The 19,621-nt window shown below is 49.0% G+C and overlaps 1 protein-coding gene across 1 annotated transcript in view; it reads left to right on the top strand.

Annotated features, from left to right (window-relative positions):
- ZNF687 (zinc finger protein 687) overlaps nt 1-19,621 on the top strand; it is a 44,824-nt gene that overhangs the window by 24,918 nt on the left and 285 nt on the right. The window contains 11 exon segments of the mRNA XM_083167650.1: nt 1,840-4,061; nt 11,698-11,876; nt 11,960-11,988; nt 11,991-12,135; nt 13,670-13,847; nt 13,930-14,068; nt 14,071-14,234; nt 16,400-16,512; nt 16,758-16,896; nt 19,273-19,489; nt 19,492-19,621. The exon segment at nt 19,492-19,621 is cut by the window's right edge and continues 56 nt beyond it. Of these exon segments, the coding sequence (XP_083023776.1) occupies nt 1,860-4,061; nt 11,698-11,876; nt 11,960-11,988; nt 11,991-12,135; nt 13,670-13,847; nt 13,930-14,068; nt 14,071-14,234; nt 16,400-16,512; nt 16,758-16,896; nt 19,273-19,489; nt 19,492-19,621 (3,635 nt within the window). The 5' untranslated portion in view covers nt 1,840-1,859.

Raw genomic sequence — 19,621 nt, 5'->3', positions numbered from 1 at the left:
CGAGCAGGGCCCTCTCACCTCGCTGTCTGCATCGCTGTGTGACCGGACTTCCCATACGTAGCCCTCACGTGTCCCTAGTTCCCTATAGTGTGTACACCTGCGAGCAGGGCCTCTCACCTCGCTGTGTGCATCGCTGTGTGACCGGACTTCCCATACGTAACCCTCACGTGTCCCTAGTCCCCTATAGTGTGTACGCCTGCGAGCAGGGCCCTCTCCCCTCACTGTCTGCATCGCTGTGTGACCAGACTTCCCATACGTAGCCCTCACCCGCACGTGTCCCTAGTTCCCTATAGTGTGTACTCCTGCAAGCAGGGCCCTCTCACCTCGCTGCCTGCATCGCTGTGTGACCGGACTTCCCATACGTAACCCTCACGTGTCCCTAGTTCCCTATAGTGTGTACTCCTGCAAGCAGGGCCCTCTCACCTCGCTGTCTGCATCGCTGTGTGACCGGACTTCCCATACGTAGCCCTCACGTGTCCCTAGTTCCCTATAGTGTGTACACCTGCGGGCACGTGCCTCTCACCTCGCTGTCCCCAGTGTCTAGGGAAACTCTCCCCCCACCCCAGTGTCTCGGGAAGCTCTCCCCCACCCCAGTGTCTCGGGAAGCTCTCCCCCCACCCCAGTGTCTAGGGAAGCTCTCCCCCCACCCCAGTGTCTCGGGAAGCTCTCCCCCCACCCCAGTGTCTCGGGAAGTTCTCCCCCCACCCCAGGGTCTCAGAAAGCTCTCCCCCCACCCCAGGGTCTCGGGAAGCTCTCCCCCCACCCCAGTGTCTAGGGAAGCTCTCCCCCCACCCCAGTGTCTAGGGAAGCTCTCCCCCCACCCCAGTGTCTCGGGAAGCTCTCCCCCCACCTGTGTCCTGGGAGGGCCAGAGCTGCAGGCTCCTGTGTGTATGGGGGAGGCAGGTAATTACTTGCTGTGTGGGATCCCTGCTGAGGTGCCTCTATTGTCAGGTGAACAGTAATCCCTGCTGTAACCTGAGCAGCCACATTTCTCAGCCCAGGACACTGTTTGCAGACAGAGCAGCCACCTGGTTTCCAGCAGCCGTGGAGTTAAAAGTTCACTCCATGCCCCAGCTCCCAGAAGGCACTGCAGGAACAGAATGTTGTGCTGCAGGACGCCCTGACCCCGTGATGTCACAGTCACGTGACGTTGGCTGCTGTGTAAGCAGGCCCTCTCTGCATGAAACCTGAGCAGTTCCTTGTACAGACAGGTCAGCAGTGGCCTACAGCTCAGGCTCACCCTCCTCCTTTTCCCTAGGCCTGGCATGGCTGGCAGGGGAGGCCTCTGATGGATGCAGAGCACTAAGGCCTTCCTGCCGATGTGCTGACACACAATGCAGCTCCTGGGAGCATAAGGTGTGTACTAATGTCCGTGCTGGGGAGGGAGGGAGGGATGGCTGGCAGTGCAGGGGGGATGCCCTGGTATGGAACTTACACACACTTAGGTGTACATGTCCGCAGGAGAGGCAGGATTGCTATGGCCACATGCTTGTACCCGTCAGTCACATCTCGGTCACATAACAGGACAATGCAGGGTCTGTCCCCAGCCGAGCAGCACTCCGACATGGAGACAGGAGCTGGGGGATCCTGTTGCAGATGGAGAGAGGGGGGCTCTGGGTTCTGTGTTATCGGCCATGCAGCTGGGATTCGGCCTGGTCAGGGTGGATGCAGGCTGCTCTGCTGGTCTCACCCACCCTGGGTCCTAGAAGGTACGGCACAGTACAGCCTGGGAGCTAGTCACATTGATTAACTCCTCCTCTGCCGGCTGTTAGGTGATAAGTGCTAGGGATTGGGATAGTGTGCGACGCCTTACTGACATCTGTGCCTTTTCTCTCCTAGACCCGTCCCTGAAGTTCATCATGGGCGACATGAAGACTCCTGACTTCGATGATCTCCTAGCTGCATTTGACATCCCAGACATGGACGCTAATGAGGCCATCCACTCCGGGCCAGAAGATGGAGATGTAGAGGCGAAGCCCTCCCCAGGGGACACCGTTAGCTCAGACCATAGTCTTCCTCACGCAGACATCACCACAGTCAGCGTCATAGTCAAGAACACAGTGTGTCCCGAACAGGCCGACCTGCTGGACATCCACGGAAAAGACATGCAGGCCCTTGGCTCCCGGCTGCTTCAGAACGGATTCAACAGCCCAGATGTCTCACGGTCATCTGCGCCCACACCCGCGGCTTCCAATGGTGGCGAGGCCTGGACAGTCAGGGCTAAAGGGAGTAAACCCATAGACCTGTTCACTGACTTTACCCAAGTGGATAATCCCATGGATGGCCACGTGTCTGATTTGATAGACAAGCCACGGGATGTCAAACTGAAGGAGAGGCCAATCTTTGAGGCCCCAGAACCAGTTCTTAGCCCTTCTTCCATCGCTTCTCCCCTGGAGAACAGCCACAATCTAACCAGGGTCATTCCTCAAGCCTTTAGCATTGGAAAGATCACCTCAGCTGGTGGACCATTAGGACTGTGCCTAGGAACCCATCCCATCAAGGAGGAACCCAATGAGACGAAAAGTACAGGGTGCCTGCTGCCAGCACCAAGAGACAGTTCGTTAGAAGCAGTGAAATGTGTCACTGTCCATTACCCCACAGGGGAACCTCCCAAACCTTCTTGGAGCAGCCCAGAACAAAAGACGGAGGATGTTACTAGCAATCTCAGTGTAGAAATGAGCCCCCTGAGCACTCCAGAGGACAAGAACCTTAAAACGTCTGCAAAGGCTGAGTCCCTCGTGGAGATCTCGGACATTCCAAAGGAGTCCAAAACAAGCCCTGCGGCTGAGGGTTCAGGTGTAAAAGAAGAGCCATGCTGGAGTCCTAGAAGCCTGGACAGCGATATGGACGAGGATGGGATTAGCTCTCCATCATCCAGCTCCTCAAGACCACTCAAAGTCCGCATCAAAACAATAAAGACACAGTCCGGGAGCATCACAAGGACGGTCACCAGAGTGTCCTCCGACTCCGATGCCGTCACCTCTCTGCAAATGTCCGAGGAGTCTCCCCAGCCAGCAGCTTCTGAAACCAGCCAGGAGGTTGCGGCAGACCCTAAGCAGGTTGCAAAGGTATTGTCCCCAAAGGAGAAGAGCGATCTCAACCCATCCAAAGTGGAGGGGACCCAGGTGGTCAAACTGCCACTGGGCAATAGCGTCAAGCTCCAGGGTTCCATGCTTCCTGTGTCCACCATTCAGAACGCCAGCAGTGTCATGCTGATGGCAGCCAGTGTAGCCCAGCAGAAAGCGGTAGTCATGCCTGCAAAGGCCAACAAGATCATAGCCAAGAACATCATTCACCTGGTACAGCAGCCTCTGCCCACTACTTTGCCCCTCAGTACAGTGACCCTGACCGGCCAGGTGTCCAGCAGCTCTGCTATAACCACTGCGGCCAGCCCACAGCGCAACACTACGGTGCTGATGGTGCAATCCCAAAAGCCGACACCGACCGTAGCCGGCACAGTCATCTCCCGGACGCAGTCTAGCCTGGTGGAGACGTTTAACAAGATCCTCAATAGCAAGAATCTCCTCCCCACGTACAAGCCAAACCTGACCCCGCCGGCAGAGTCCAGCCTCAGCTTCCCGCAGTTTGGCTTTCGCTGCTTGGAATGTGGCGACTCCTTTGCTCTGGAAAAGAGCTTGGCCAGGCACTATGACCGGCGGAGCATGAGGATTGAGGTGACCTGCAATCACTGCACAAAACGCCTGGTCTTCTTCAACAAGTGCAGCTTGCTGTTGCACGCCCGCAAGCACAAGGACAACGGGCTGGTCATGCAGTGCTCGCATCTGGTCATGAGGCCAATCGCTTTGGAGCAGATGATAGGGCAGCCGGATGTCACGCCCCTGGTGTCCGTCGCTGTTCTGGCCCCAGGAAATGCATCTACTCCTGGCCCAGCTCAGGAGACCGCGGCTACAGCCAGCCCAAGCAGCGACTCCGCAATTCTGCCCGATCAGTCCACCTACTGCACATTCCGCTGCCTAGAGTGCAAGGAGCAGTGCAAGAACAAGGCGGGCCTGGCGCTACACTTCCAGCAGACGGTGGCACCTGGAGTCAATGGCAGCACAGTAAGTGGGAGGAGACACTGGGTGTCTAGCCTATACAGGGAGTTCTGCAAGGGTACCGCGGTCGCTTCCCATAGCAACAGTTATGTCATTTACAGCAGTGACAGCAATATAGGGGTGCGGTGGGAAGGACGTCTATGTTTAGTTACACCTGGCACATTAAATTACACCAGTACGTTCGCTCAAAGCAAAAGCTTCGAAAGTTAGTCTGCTACCTTCTGTGTATGGGCATTATGTGAGAAAGAGATGAAGTGTCACTCTCTGCCAGCAGATGGCAGTGTTTTGGAGACTCACAGACACACCATGTAGAGAGAGAGGAGACAGGCACTCTAAGGATTAGATCTCACAGAAAGACAAGACATAGGAGTCTTAGGCAACGTTTCGGTGTATTTACCGTTATCAAGCTCCGAAAAATACTTCAAAACGTTACGTAAGAGACTCGTGTCTTGTCTGTCTATTACTGATAGGTGGCACATTATATTATATTACTGATAGGTGGCACATTATATTACTGACAGGTGGCACATTATATTATATTACTGATAGGTGGCACATTATATTATATTACTGATAGGTGGCACATTATATTATATTACTGATAGGTGGCACATTATATTATATTACTGACAGGTGGCACATTATATTATATTACTGACAGGTGGCACATTATATTATATTACTGACAGGAGGCACATTATATTACTGACAGGTGGCACATTATATTATATTACTGACAGGTGGCACATTATATTACTGACAGGTGGCACATTATATTACTGACAGGTGGCACATTATATTATATTACTGATAGGAGGCACATTATATTACTGACAGGTGGCACATTATATTACTGACAGGTGGCACATTATATTATATTACTGATAGGTGGCACATTACATTATATTACTGACAGGTGGCACAGTATATTATATTACTGATAGGTGGCACATTATATTACTGACAGGTGGCACATTATATTATATTACTGATAGGTGGCACATTACATTATATTACTGACAGGTGGCACATTATATTACTGACAGGTGGCACATTACATTACTGACAGGTGGCGCATTATATTATATTACTGACAGGTGGCACATTATATTATATTACTGATAGGAGGCACATTATATTACATTACTGACAGGTGGCACATTATATTATATTACTGACAGGTGGCACATTATATTATATTACTGATAGGAGGCACATTATATTACTGACAGGTGGCACATTATATTATATTACTGACAGGTGGCACATTATATTATATTACTGACAGGTGGCACATTATATTATATTACTGATAGGAGGCACATTATATTACTGACAGGTGGCACATTATATTACTGACAGGTGGCACATTATATTACTGACAGGTGGCACATTACATTATATTACTGTCAGGTGGCACATTATATTATATTACTGACAGGTGGCACAATATATTATATTACTGATAGGAGGCACATTATATTACTGACAGGTGGCACATTATATTATATTACTGACAGGTGGCACATTATATTACTGACAGGTGGCACATTACATTATATTACTGTCAGGTGGCACATTATATTATATTACTGACAGGTGGCACATTATATTATATTACTGATAGGAGGCACATTATATTACTGATAGGTGGCACATTATATTATATTACTGACAGGTGGCACATTATATTACTGATAGGTGGCACATTATATTATATTACTGACAGGTGGCACATTATATTCTATTACTGACAGGTGGCACATTATATTATATTACTGACAGGTGGCACATTATATTATATTACTGATAGGTGGCACATTACATTATATTACTGACAGGTGGCACATTACATTATATTACTGATAGGTGGCACATTACATTATATTACTGATAGGAGGCACATTACATTATATTACTGATAGGTGGCACATTACATTATATTACTGATAGGTGGCACATTATATTATATTACTGACAGGTGGCACATTATATTACTGACAGGTGGCACATTATATTCTATTACTGACAGGTGGCACATTACATTATATTACTGACAGGTGGCACATTACATTATATTACTGACAGGTGGCACATTACATTATATTACTGATAGGTGGCACATTACATTATATTACTGATAGGTGCCACATTACATTATATTACTGATAGGTGCCACATTACATTATAATACTGATAGGTGGCACATTACATTATATTACTGATAGGTGGCATATTACATTATATTACTGATAGGTGGCACTGTATATTATATTACTGATAGGTGGCACTGTATATTATATTACTGATAGGTGGCACATTACATTATATTACTGATAGGTGGCACAGTATATTACTGACAGGTGGCACATTATATTATATTACTGATAGGTGGCACATTACATTATATTACTGACAGGTGGCACATTATATTACTGACAGGTGGCACATTACATTACTGACAGGTGGCGCATTATATTATATTACTGATAGGTGGCACATTATATTATATTACTGACAGGTGGCACATTATATTACTGACAGGTGGCACATTATATTATATTACTGATAGGAGGCACATTATATTACTGACAGGTGGCACATTATATTATATTACTGACAGGTGGCACATTATATTATATTACTGACAGGTGGCACATTATATTATATTACTGATAGGAGGCACATTATATTACTGACAGGTGGCACATTATATTATATTACTGACAGGTGGCACATTATATTATATTACTGATAGGAGGCACATTATATTATATTACTGACAGGTGGCACATTATATTATATTACTGACAGGTGGCACATTATATTACTGATAGGTGGCACATTATATTATATTACTGACAGGTGGCACATTATATTACTGATAGGTGGCACATTATATTATATTACTGACAGGTGGCACATTATATTCTATTACTGACAGGTGGCACATTATATTCTATTACTGACAGGTGGCACATTACATTATATTACTGACAGGTGGCACATTACATTATATTACTGACAGGTGGCACATTACATTATATTACTGATAGGTGGCACATTACATTATATTACTGATAGGTGCCACATTACATTATAATACTGATAGGTGGCACATTACATTATATTACTGATAGGTGGCACTGTATATTATATTACTGATAGGTGGCACTGTATATTATATTACTGATAGGTGGCACATTACATTATATTACTGATAGGTGGCACAGTATATTACTGACAGGTGGCACGTTATATTATATTACTGATAGGTGGCACATTACATTATATTACTGACAGGTGGCACATTATATTACTGACAGGTGGCACATTACATTACTGACAGGTGGCGCATTATATTATATTACTGATAGGTAACACATTATATTATATTACTGATAGGAGGCACATTATATTACATTACTGACAGGTGGCACATTATATTACTGACAGGTGGCACATTATATTATATTACTGACAGGTGGCACATTATATTATATTACTGATAGGAGGCACATTATATTACTGACAGGTGGCACATTATATTATATTACTGACAGGTGGCACATTATATTACTGATAGGTGGCACATTATATTATATTACTGACAGGTGGCACATTATATTACTGATAGGTGGCACATTATATTCTATTACTGACAGGTGGCACATTATATTCTATTACTGACAGGTGGCACATTATATTCTATTACTGACAGGTGGCACATTATATTCTATTACTGACAGGTGGCACATTACATTATATTACTGACAGGTGGCACATTACATTATATTACTGATAGGTGGCACATTACATTATATTACTGATAGGTGCCACATTACATTATATTACTGATAGGTGGCACATTACATTATAATACTGATAGGTGGCACATTACATTATATTACTGATAGGTGGCATATTACATTATATTACTGATAGGTGGCGCATTATATTATATTACTGATAGGTGGCACATTACATTATATTACTGATAGGTGGCACATTATATTATATTACTGATAGGTGGCATATTACATTATATTACTGATAGGTGGCATATTACATTATATTACTGATAGGTGGCATATTACATTATATTACTGATAGGTGGCACTGTATATTATATTACTGATAGGTGGCACTGTATATTATATTACTGATAGGTGGCACATTACATTATATTACTGATAGGTGGCACAGTATATTATATTACTGACAGGTGGCACATTATATTACATTACTGACAGGTGGCACATTATATTATATTACTGACAGGTGGCACATTATATTATATTACTGACAGGTGGCACATTATATTATATTACTGATAGGTGGCACATTATATTATATTACTGACAGGTGGCACATTACATTATATTACTGATAGGTGGCATATTACATTATATTACTGATAGGTGGCACATTACATTATATTACTGATAGGAGGCACATTACATTATATTACTGATAGGTGGCACATTATATTATATTACTGACAGGTGGCACATTATATTATATTACTGACAGGTGGCACATTATATTATATTACTGATAGGTGGCACATTATATTATATTACTGACAGGTGGCACATTACATTATATTACTGATAGGTGGCACATTACATTATATTACTGATAGGTGGCACATTACATTATATTACTGATAGGTGGCACTGTATATTATATTACTGATAGGTGGCACTGTATATTATATTACTGATAGGTGGCACATTACATTATATTACTGATAGGTGGCACAGTATATTATATTACTGACAGGTGGCACATTATATTACATTACTGACAGGTGGCACATTATATTATATTACTGACAGGTGGCACATTATATTACATTACTGACAGGTGGCACATTATATTATATTACTGACAGGTGGCGCATTATATTATATTACTGACAGGTGGCACATTATATTATATTACTGATAGGTGGCACATTATATTATATTACTGACAGGTGGCGCATTATATTATATTACTGATAGGTGGCATATTACATTATATTACTGACAGGTGGCACATTACATTATATTACTGATAGGTGGCACATTATATTATATTACTGACAGGTGGCGCATTATATTATATTACTGATAGGTGGCATATTACATTATATTACTGACAGGTGGCACATTACATTATATTACTGATAGGTGGCACATTACATTATATTACTGATAGGTGGCACATTACATTCTATTACTGACAGGTGGCACATTATATTATATTACTGATAGGTGGCACATTACATTATATTACTGACAGGTGGCACATTACATTATATTACTGACAGGTGGCACATTATATTATATTACTGATAGGTGGCACATTACATTATATTACTGATAGGTGGCACATTACATTATATTACTGATAGGTGGCACATTATATTATATTACTGACAGGTGGCACATTACATTATATTACTGACAGGTGGCACATTATATTATATTACTGACAGGTGGCACATTACATTATATTACTGATAGGTGGCACATTACATTATATTACTGATAGGTGGCACATTACATTATATTACTGATAGGTGGCACAGTACATTATATTACTGACAGGTGGCACATTACATTATATTACTGACAGGTGGCACATTACATTATATTACTGATAGGTGGCACATTATATTATATTACTGATAGGTGGCACATTACATTATATTACTGATAGGTGGCACAGTACATTATATTACTGACAGGTGGCACATTACATTATATTACTGACAGGTGGCACATTATATTATATTACTGACAGGTGGCACATTATATTATATTACTGACAGGAGGCACATTATATTACTGATAGGTGGCACATTATATTATATTACTGACAGGTGGCACATTATATTATATTACTGATAGGTGGCACATTATATTATATTACTGATAGGTGGCACATTATATTATATTACTGACAGGTGGCACATTATATTACTGACAGGTGGCACATTATATTATATTACTGATAGGAGGCACATTATATTACTGACAGGCGGCACATTATATTACTGACAGGTGGCACATTATATTATATTACTGATAGGTGGCGCATTATATTATATTACTGATAGGTGGCACATTATATTATATTACTGACAGGTGGCACATTCTATTATATTACTGACAGGTGGCACATTCTATTATATTACTGACAGGTGGCACATTCTATTACATTACTGACAGGTGGCACATTATATTACATTACTGACAGGTGGCACATTATATTATATTACTGACAGGTGGCACATTATATTATATTACTGACAGGTGGCACATTATATTATATTACTGACAGGTGGCACATTATTATTATATTACTGACAGGTGGCACATTATATTATATTACTGATAGGTGGCACATTACATTATATTACTGATAGGTGGCACATTACATTATATTACTGACAGGTGGCATATTACATTATATTACTGACAGGAATTATATTATATTACTGACAGGTGGCACATTATATTCTATTACTGACAGGTGGCACATTACATTATATTACTGATAGGTGGCACATTACATTATATTACTGTCAGGTGGCACATTACATTATATTACTGATAGGTGGCACATTACATTATATTACTGATAGGTGGCACATTACATTATATTACTGATAGGTGGCACATTACATTATATTACTGATAGGTGGCACATTACATTATATTACTGATAGGTGGCCATTATATTACTGATAGGTGGCATATTACATTATATTACTGATAGGTGGCATATTACATTATATTACTGATAGGTGGCACTGTATATTATATTACTGATAGGTGGCACATTATATTATATTACTGATAGGTGGCACATTATATTACTGATAGGTGGCACAGTATATTATATTACTGACAGGTGAATGATGAGGACAGAGGGGCATTAATGATGAGGATAGAGGAGAGGGGCAGCGCTGTTGGGGACAGAGGAGGGGGGCAGCGCTGTTGGGGACAGAAGAGGGGGGCAGCGCTGTTGGGGACAGAAGAGGGGCAGCGCTGTTGGGGACAGAAGAGGGGGGCAGCGCTGTTGGGGGCAGCGCTGTTGGGGACAGAGGAGGGGGGCAGCGCTGTTGGGGACAGGGGAGAGGGGCAGCGCTGTTGGGGACAGAGGAGAGGGGCAGCGCTGTTGGGGACAGAGGAAGAGGGGCAGCGCTGTTGGGGACAGAGGAGAGGGGCAGCGCTGTTGGGGACAGAGGAGAGGGGCAGCGCTGTTGGGGACAGGGGAGAGGGGCAGCGCTGTGGGGACAGAGGAGAGGGGCAGCGCTGTTGGGGACAGGGGAGAGGGGCAGCGCTGTTGGGACAGGGGAGAGGGGCAGCGCTGTTGGGGACAGGGGAGAGGGGCAGCGCTGTTGGGGACAGAGGAGAGGGGCAGCGCTGTGGGGACAGAGGAGAGGGCAGCGCTGTTGGGGACAGAGGAGAGGGGCAGCGCTGTTGGGGACAGAGGAGAGGGGCAGCGCTGTTGGGGACAGAGGAGAGGGGCAGCGCTGTTGGGGACAGAGGAGAGGGGCAGCGCTGTTGGGGACAGAGGGGCAGCGCTGTTGGGGACAGAGGAGAGGGGCAGTACTGATGGGCCACCTTGGTATTCTCTCTTTCAGGTATGTTCTCTTTGTCCCATGATGATGCCAAACTGGTGCAGTTATAAAGCCCACCAGCGCATGCACTCGCAGACTCCACCCAACGTGTGCCCTGAATGTGGGGGGAACTTCCGCATAGAGAACTTTCAGACCCACCTGAAAGAGAGCTGCCTGCACTTCTCCCGCAGGATCGGATACAAGTACGCCCGTTACCTCTCTTCTTTCTGTGTGACGTAAGTGGCGCCACCTGCAGGTCTAACAGCGTCTCTGCCTTCTCTCCCAGGTGTCCGAGCTGTGCCGTGGTCTTTGGAGGATTAATTCTATTAAGTCTCACATTCAGACATCTCACTGCGAGGTCTTTCATAAGTGCCCCATTTGTCCCATGGCATTCAAATCTGCACCCAGTGCCCATGCCCACATTTATACCCAGCACCCAGGATTCAGCAATCAGCAGGCCAAGTAAGTACCAATGTCATAGTGGTGTTGTCTCGCCTTACCTTGTCTGTGCGGTGGGTGAAATTATATCAACTGCAAGGTGAGGCCAGGGTGGCGTCTAGGCCGGGGGAGGCCAGGGTGGCGTCTAGGCCGGGGGAGGCCAGGGTGGCGTCTAGGCCGGGGAGGCCAGGGTGGCGTCTAGGCCGGGGGAGGCCAGGGTGGCGTCTAGGCCGGGGAGGCCAGGGTGGGTCTAGGGGTGGCGTCTAGGCCGGGGGAGGCCAGGGTGGCGTCGAGGCCGGGGGAGGCCAGGGTGGCGTCGAGGCCGGGGGAGGCCAGGGTGGCGTCTAGGCCGGGGGAGGCCAGGGTGGCGTCTAGGCCGGGGGAGGCCAGGGCACGACTGCGAGAGGTCAGGAGTGGAGTCTAGGCCGCGGGAGGCCAAGGCACAACTGCGAGAGGCCGGGTCTGGGACGGATATTAGACAGCACTTACATCGACAGCCATTACATCGACACCATTAGTTCGACAGCTCAATAGGTCGACATGGTTTTAGGTCGACATGTCATTAGGTCGACAGCTCATTAGGTCGACATGTTTTTAGGTCGACACTACCATTAGGTCGACAGTGTCTGTCGACAGTCAAAAGGTCGACATGGGTTTTTTTCACTGTTTTTTTGGTCGAATGTCGACACAGTCGACATGGACACAGTTTGAAGTGTACCGCAGCCCCTCGCATCGCTCGCTCGCTCGCAATGCTTCGGGCACGGTGCCTCGCTGCGCTCGGCACACTATTTTTTTCTCCCACCACGCCCTAGTGGATAGTAGGGCATGAAATACCGCCTGTCGGCACATGTCGGCTCAAAAAACAGTGAAAACCCATGTCGACCTTGTGACTGTCGACATAGACACTGTCGACCTAATGGTAGTGTCGACCTAAAAACATGTCGACCTAATGAGCTGTCGACCTAATGGTATGTCGACCTAAAACCATGTCGACCTATTGAGCTGTCGAACTAAATGGTGTCGATGTAATGGCTGTCGATGTAAGTGCTGTCTAACAATTGTCCGGATACCGAGAGGCCAGAGCTAGGCCGCGGGAGGTCAGACTGGGGGCTAGGCCGCGTGAGGTCATGGCACTCCCCCGGGAGGTCAGGGCAAAACTGCGAGACGCCAGGACAAGGGCATGACTGCGAGAGCCAGAGTCTGGGCTGGGTTGCGGGAGGGGGAGGTTAAGGTTGGGTTCGGAGTTAGGATTAGCTAAAAAAACACTCACCAAAGTTAGCCGGCATTTTCACTACTGTATTCTGTCTATACAGTATCCTATAGTAGGGATTAGTTGTGGCAGTAGGGATTAGTTGTGGCAGTAGGGATTAGTTGTGGCAGTAGGGATTAGTTGTGGCAGTAGGGATTAGTTGTGGCAGTAGGGATTAGTTGTGGCAGTAGGGATTAGTTGCGGGCTGTAGGGATTAGTTGCCGGGCTGTAGGGATTAGTTGCTGGGCTGTAGGGATCCTGGAGATTAGAGTGGTGTGTAATATATAACCCTGTCCCCCCCCCCCCCAGGATGATCTACAAGTGTGCCATGTGTGATACCGTGTTTACCCACAAGCCCCTGCTTTGCTCCCACCTGGACCACTCCCATTTTGACCAGCAGTTGGGGCACCAGAGGGTGAGCGTCTTTAAATGCCCGGACTGCCCCCTGCTGTTTGCCCAGAAGCGCACCATGCTGGAACATCTAAAGGTAGGTCCCCATCACATGCACTTACAGTGAGGATGAGTATGACATTTCGCCATGTAACCCACCTGGTGTCCTTGTGTCACAGACAACTCACAACAGCGTGGTGAAGGAGGATCCCCCACAACCCCCCGAGCTCCTCACCCCCAAACCGGAGCCCGCGGAGATCCCGGTCAGCAAGCAGCCCGATCCGGAACCCGAGCCCGAGGTAGAGTCGTCTTCCTCATCAGACCCCCAAGCTCCCCCGAAGTGAAGAAGAAGCCGAAAGCAAAGGAAATCCGAAAGCCGGAGGGTCCCCGGCAGAGGAGCAACTGCTGGACCTGTGGGATCTGCCACTCCTGGTTCCCGGAGAGGGACGAGTACGTGGTGCACATGAAGAAGGAGCATGGCAAGGTCAGCCCGCGTATAGTGGAGGATGGCGGCTTATGCTACGGGGGGGGGGGGGGGAGGGGGCAGGACGGAGAAGGAGGGTAATGGGGCGTATGCAACAGGGGGGGGCAGGACGGAGGAGGGTAATGGGGCGTATGCAATGAGGGGGGGGGGCAGGGAGGAGGAGGGTGTTGGGTCATATGCAATGAGGGCAGGACGGAGGAGGGTGATGGTGTACAGAATGGGGGAAGGCAGGTATACAGAACGGGGAGAGTTGAGTGGGTGTACAGAATAGGGGGGGAGGTATAGAATGGGGGAGGTGGGTGTACAGATTGAGAAGTGGGTGTACAGAATGGGCGGGGGAGGGGTGGGGTGTACAGAATGGGGAGGTGTACAGAATGGGCGGGGGGAGGTGGGTGTACAGAATGGGGGGGGGAGGTGGGTGTACAGAATGGGGGGAGGTGTACAGAATGGGCGGGGGGAGGTGGGTGTACAGAATGGGGGGGTGTACAGAATGGGCGGGGGGAGGTGGGTGTACAGAATGGGGGGGAGGTGTACAGAATGGGCGGGGGGAGGTGGGTGTACAGAATGGGCGGGGGGAGGTGGTGTACAGAATGGGGGGGGGGTGTACAGAATGGGGGGAGGTGGGTGTACAGAATGGGGGGGGAGGTGGTGTACAGAATGGGGGGGGGTGTACAGAATGGGGGGGAGGTGGGTGTACAGAATGGGGGGGAGGTGGGTGTACAGAATGGGGGGGGGAGGTGGGTGTACAGAATGGGGGGGGGGTGTACAGAATGGGGGGGAGGTGGGTGTACAGAATGGGGGGGAGGTGTACAGAATGGGCGGGGGGAGGTGGGTGTACAGAATGGGCGGGGGGAGGTGGGTGTACAGAATGGGCGGGGGAGGTGGGTGTACAGATGGGCGGGGGAGGTGGGTGTACAGAATGGGGGTGGTGTACAGAATGGGGGGGGGGTGTACAGAATGGCGGGGGAGGTGGGTGTACAGAATGGGGGGGTGTACAGAAGGGCGGGGGGAGGTGGGTGTACAGAATGGGGGGGGAGGTACAGAATGGGCGGGGGAGGTGGGTGTACAGAATGGGCGGGGGGAGGTGGGTGTACAGAATGGGGGGGGGGTGTACAGAATGGGGGGGTGGGTGTACAGAATGGGGGGGAGGTGGGTGTACAGAATGGGGGGGGGGTGTACAGAATGGGGGGAGGTGGGTGTACAGAATGGGGGGGGGGAGGTGGGTGTACAGAATGGGGGGGGGTGTACAGAATGGGGGGGAGGTGGGTGTACAGAATGGGGGGAGGTGTACAGAATGGGCGGGGGGAGGTGGGTGTACAGAATGGGCGGGGGAGGTGGGTGTACAGAATGGGCGGGGGAGGTGGGTGTACAGATGGGCGGGGGGAGGTGGGTGTACAAGGTGGGTGTACAGAATGGGGGGGGTGTACAGAATGGGGGGAGGTGTACAGAATGGGCGGGGGGAGGTGGGTGTACAGAATGGGCGGGGGGAGGTGGGTGTACAGAATGGGCGGGGGAGGTGGGTGTACAGAATGGGCGGGGGAGGTGGGTGTACAGAATGGGGGGGGTGTACAGAATGGGGGGGAGGTGTACAGAATGGGCGGGGGAGGTGGGTGTACAGAATGGGCGGGGGAGGTGGGTGTACAGAATGGGGGGGGGGTGTACAGAATGGGGGGGAGGTGGGTGTACAGAATGGGGGGAGGTGTACAGAATGGGCGGGGGGAGGTGGGTGTACAGAATGGGCGGGGGAGGTGGGTGTACAGAATGGGCGGGTTGAGGTGGGTGTACAGAATGGGGGGGGGTGTACAGAATGGGGGGGTGTACAGAATGGGGGGGAGGTGTACAGAATGGGCGGGGGGAGGTGGGTGTACAGAATGGGGGGTGTACAGAATGGGGGGGGAGGTGGGTGTACAGAATGGGCGGGGGGAGGTGGGTGTACAGAATGGGGGGGGTGTACAGAATGGGGGGGAGGTGGGTGTACAGAATGGGGGGGAGGTGGGTGTACAGAATGGGGGGGAGGTGTACAGAATGGGCGGGGGGAGGTGGGTGTACAGAATGGGGGGGAGGTGTACAGAATGGGCGGGGGGAGGTGGGTGTACAGAATGGGGGGGTGTACAGAATGGGGCGGCGAGGCAGCGGATAGTAACCAGTATTTCACCTCTCTTTAGTCTGTGAAGAAGTTTCCATGCCGACTGTGTGAGCGATCATTCTGCTCCGCCCCCAGCCTCCGGCGTCATGTGCGAGTGAATCACGAGGGCATTAAGCGGGTGTACCCCTGCCGGTCAGTATGTGTCGCTGTTCTCCCCTGTACTAGGCTGACCCTCACACTGCACACACACATGAGCATTGGTTCCATCATTATCGGGTGTTTGGAGCCACGTCTGGTGCTGGTAGGAGGCCCATATTCAGTGATTGTAACTCAGTATCTGTAGCGACCATCCCCTGACACTAGATGGCGCTGGCGGTAGTACTGTGTCCCACACAATTCTACTGTATCGGATTGTGACCTCTGCCCTCCTCACCCAGGTACTGCACCGAGGGGAAACGCACCTTTAGCAGCCGCCTGATTCTGGAGAAACACATCCAGGTCCGACATGGCATCAAAGTCACCGACCAGACAAGGAGTCAGGAGGTCCTGGTCTCCCGCAATGGGAGCAAATCACAGGTACGGTGATCCATTATATGCTCTGGGATAAGGAGCAGCTACTAGGCCTTGTGACATGCTGGACCTTCAGGTAGAGGATATGAAGGGAGAGGGCTCCTGCCTCCCTTACCTGGTGGGGATGGGTGTAACCTAGTTACTGCTCCACCCGACTCCGCTTAGCCGGGGGCCCTGCTCCAATCACAGCTGGCACTTCTGTAATCTTATGTACATGATGCATTGGGTGTTATAGTAGGCTAGCATGGTAGATTCTCTCATTCCTGTATTGTGCTCACCTTGTACCTGGCTCCAGTAATCTGTCCCAGTGCTCTCCAGCCTTCCGATACATTCTGCTACTCCGGGACTGCAGTTCCAGTATCCATTTAGCTGCATTCCGCTCCAGCGCCGTTATATTCTGATCCAATCCGCTCCACTCCAGCGCCAAGTTATATTCTGATCCAATCCGCTCCACTCCAGCGCCAAGTTATATTCTGATCCAATCCGCTCCAGTCCAGCGCCGTTATATTCTGATCCAATCCGCTCCACTCCAGCACCAAGTTATATTCTGATCCAATCCGCTCCAGCGCCGTTATATTCTGATCCAATCCGCTCCACTCCAGCGCCAAGTTATATTCTGATCCAATCCGCTCCACTCCAGCACCAAGTTATATTCTGATCCAATCCGCTCGAGCGCCGTTATATTCTGATCCAATCCGCTCCACTCCAGCGCCAAGTTATATTCTGATCCAATCCGCTCCAGTCCAGCGCCAAGTTATATTCTGATCCAATCCGCTCAACTCCAGCGCCAAGTTATATTCTGATCCAATCCGCTCAACTCCAGCGCCAAGTTATATTCTGATCCAATCCGCTCAACTCCAGCGCCAAGTTATATTCTGATCCAATCCGCTCCAGTCCGGCACCAAGTTATATTCTGATCCAATCCGCTCCAGTCCAGCACCAAGTTATATTCTGATCCAATCCGCTCTAGTCCAGCACCAAGTTGTTTTCTGATCCGGTCCAGTCCAGCTCCAAGTTGTATTCTGATCCAATCCGGTCCAGTGCAGCGCCAAGTTGTTTTCTGATCCAATCCGGTCCAGTCCAGCTCCAAGTTGTTTTCTGATCCTATCCGGTCCAGGCTGTTATTTGCCCCAGTCCAGCTCCAAGTTGTTTTCTGATCCAATCCGGTCCAGGCTGTTATTTGCTCCAGTCCTGCTCCAAGTTGTTTTCTGATCCAATCCGGTCCAGGCTGTTATTTGCCCCAGTCCTGCACTAAGTTGTTTTCTGATCCAATCCGGTCCAGGCTGTTATTTGCCCCAGTCCAGCTACAAGTTGTTTTCTGATCCAATCCGGTCCAGGCTGTTATTTGCCCCAGTCCAGCTCCAAGTTGTTTTCTGATCCAATCCGGTCCAGGCTGTTATTTGCCCCAGTCCAGCTCCAAGTTGTTTTCTGATCCAATCCGGTCCAGGCTGTTATTTGCCCCAGTCCAGCTCTAAGTTGTTTTCTGATCCAATCCGGTCCAGGCTGTTATTTGCCCCAGTCCTGCACTTTCCCGGTTTGAGCTAGATCCCGTTCCTGACCAGCTCCAGTTACTCCTGTGGTTCCAGTACAATGGAGTGGATCATATGGTCTATTACTAAAGCTTTGGGCTATTCCCAATCCGCATTCTCTGCTCTCTTCCTCGCCGTACACCTGGGTCTCCCCCATTGTTATTTAGTATCGCCGCCTTTACCAGAGGGTTTGTCTGTTGCCATGTAATTCCAGTCATTCTGAAACACCCCCATCTGATTTACTAACGGGCAGCTGTAAATGGGGGAGATCGGCAAATGCGGGGACTATGGTACATTACGCATAGAACACTTGTCTGCTCTGTAACAATGGTCATTATTCTAGGGAGCAGTTAAAGTTGTGGTTCATGAAGACAGAGGAATAGAACTAAACACAGAGGCTCTGGCCATAGGTACCAGCACATGCTATTGCAGTGCCACCAGTGTACCGGAAGTGTCCCCGTTCTATCCCGACTATCCGGCCAGGCGTCGTGTTAGGTAGGACGCCCAATCGGATTACTGGATACATTAGATCCATGAACATACATTGATCCCTTATCCTGCACATTGGTTTCCCAGCACATCCCCACGCTCCTAGCTGTTGTACACATCAGGAGAGGAACAAGCCCTCATAGTGGTGGCACCAGTTACTAGGAGCATTGCTTTATGCAGGAGGCAAATGATTGTTTTATACTATTATTTCCTCACATCACAGAATAACACCACACACTTCCCCATCATTCAGATACATGGAACACACCAAGAAACAATTGTCCATTAATAGAATGAACACGTAATTAAAGGCCCCAGGATGCTTTGCATGGTGCGCTGACCTGTCATGTGACTTTTCCCACAGACCTCATCTAAAAAGCGTAAGCTTTCCTCCGATGACTCCGGCAGCGACGAGCCGCGGAAAGCCAAGCCGGCCCCTCAGAAACCCAAGCGCACCTTCCAATGCCGGGCATGCGGTTACAAGACGGGCAGCCTGGCGGACTTCCGGCAGCACATCCCCCAGCACTGCACCGGCGAGAGCTCCCACCAGTGCAGGGAGTGCGGCGTTTGCTTCACGTCGCAGGCTCGCTGAACCGCCACCGCTTCATGACGCACAAGATGAAGGGCGCGGCCGAGGAAGAGCCGGAGCCAGCCCAGAAGAGCGAGGAGGGCCCGGACGGCAAACTGACCTGTCAGGTTTGCAACAAGAGCTT

This window comes from Crinia signifera, chromosome 12 (assembly GCF_055691185.1).
Source record: "Crinia signifera chromosome 12, ASM5569118v1, whole genome shotgun sequence".
In the NCBI taxonomy this organism is placed as follows: Eukaryota; Metazoa; Chordata; class Amphibia; order Anura; family Myobatrachidae; genus Crinia; species Crinia signifera.
This window is presented reverse-complemented; position numbering and strand designations above follow the sequence as displayed.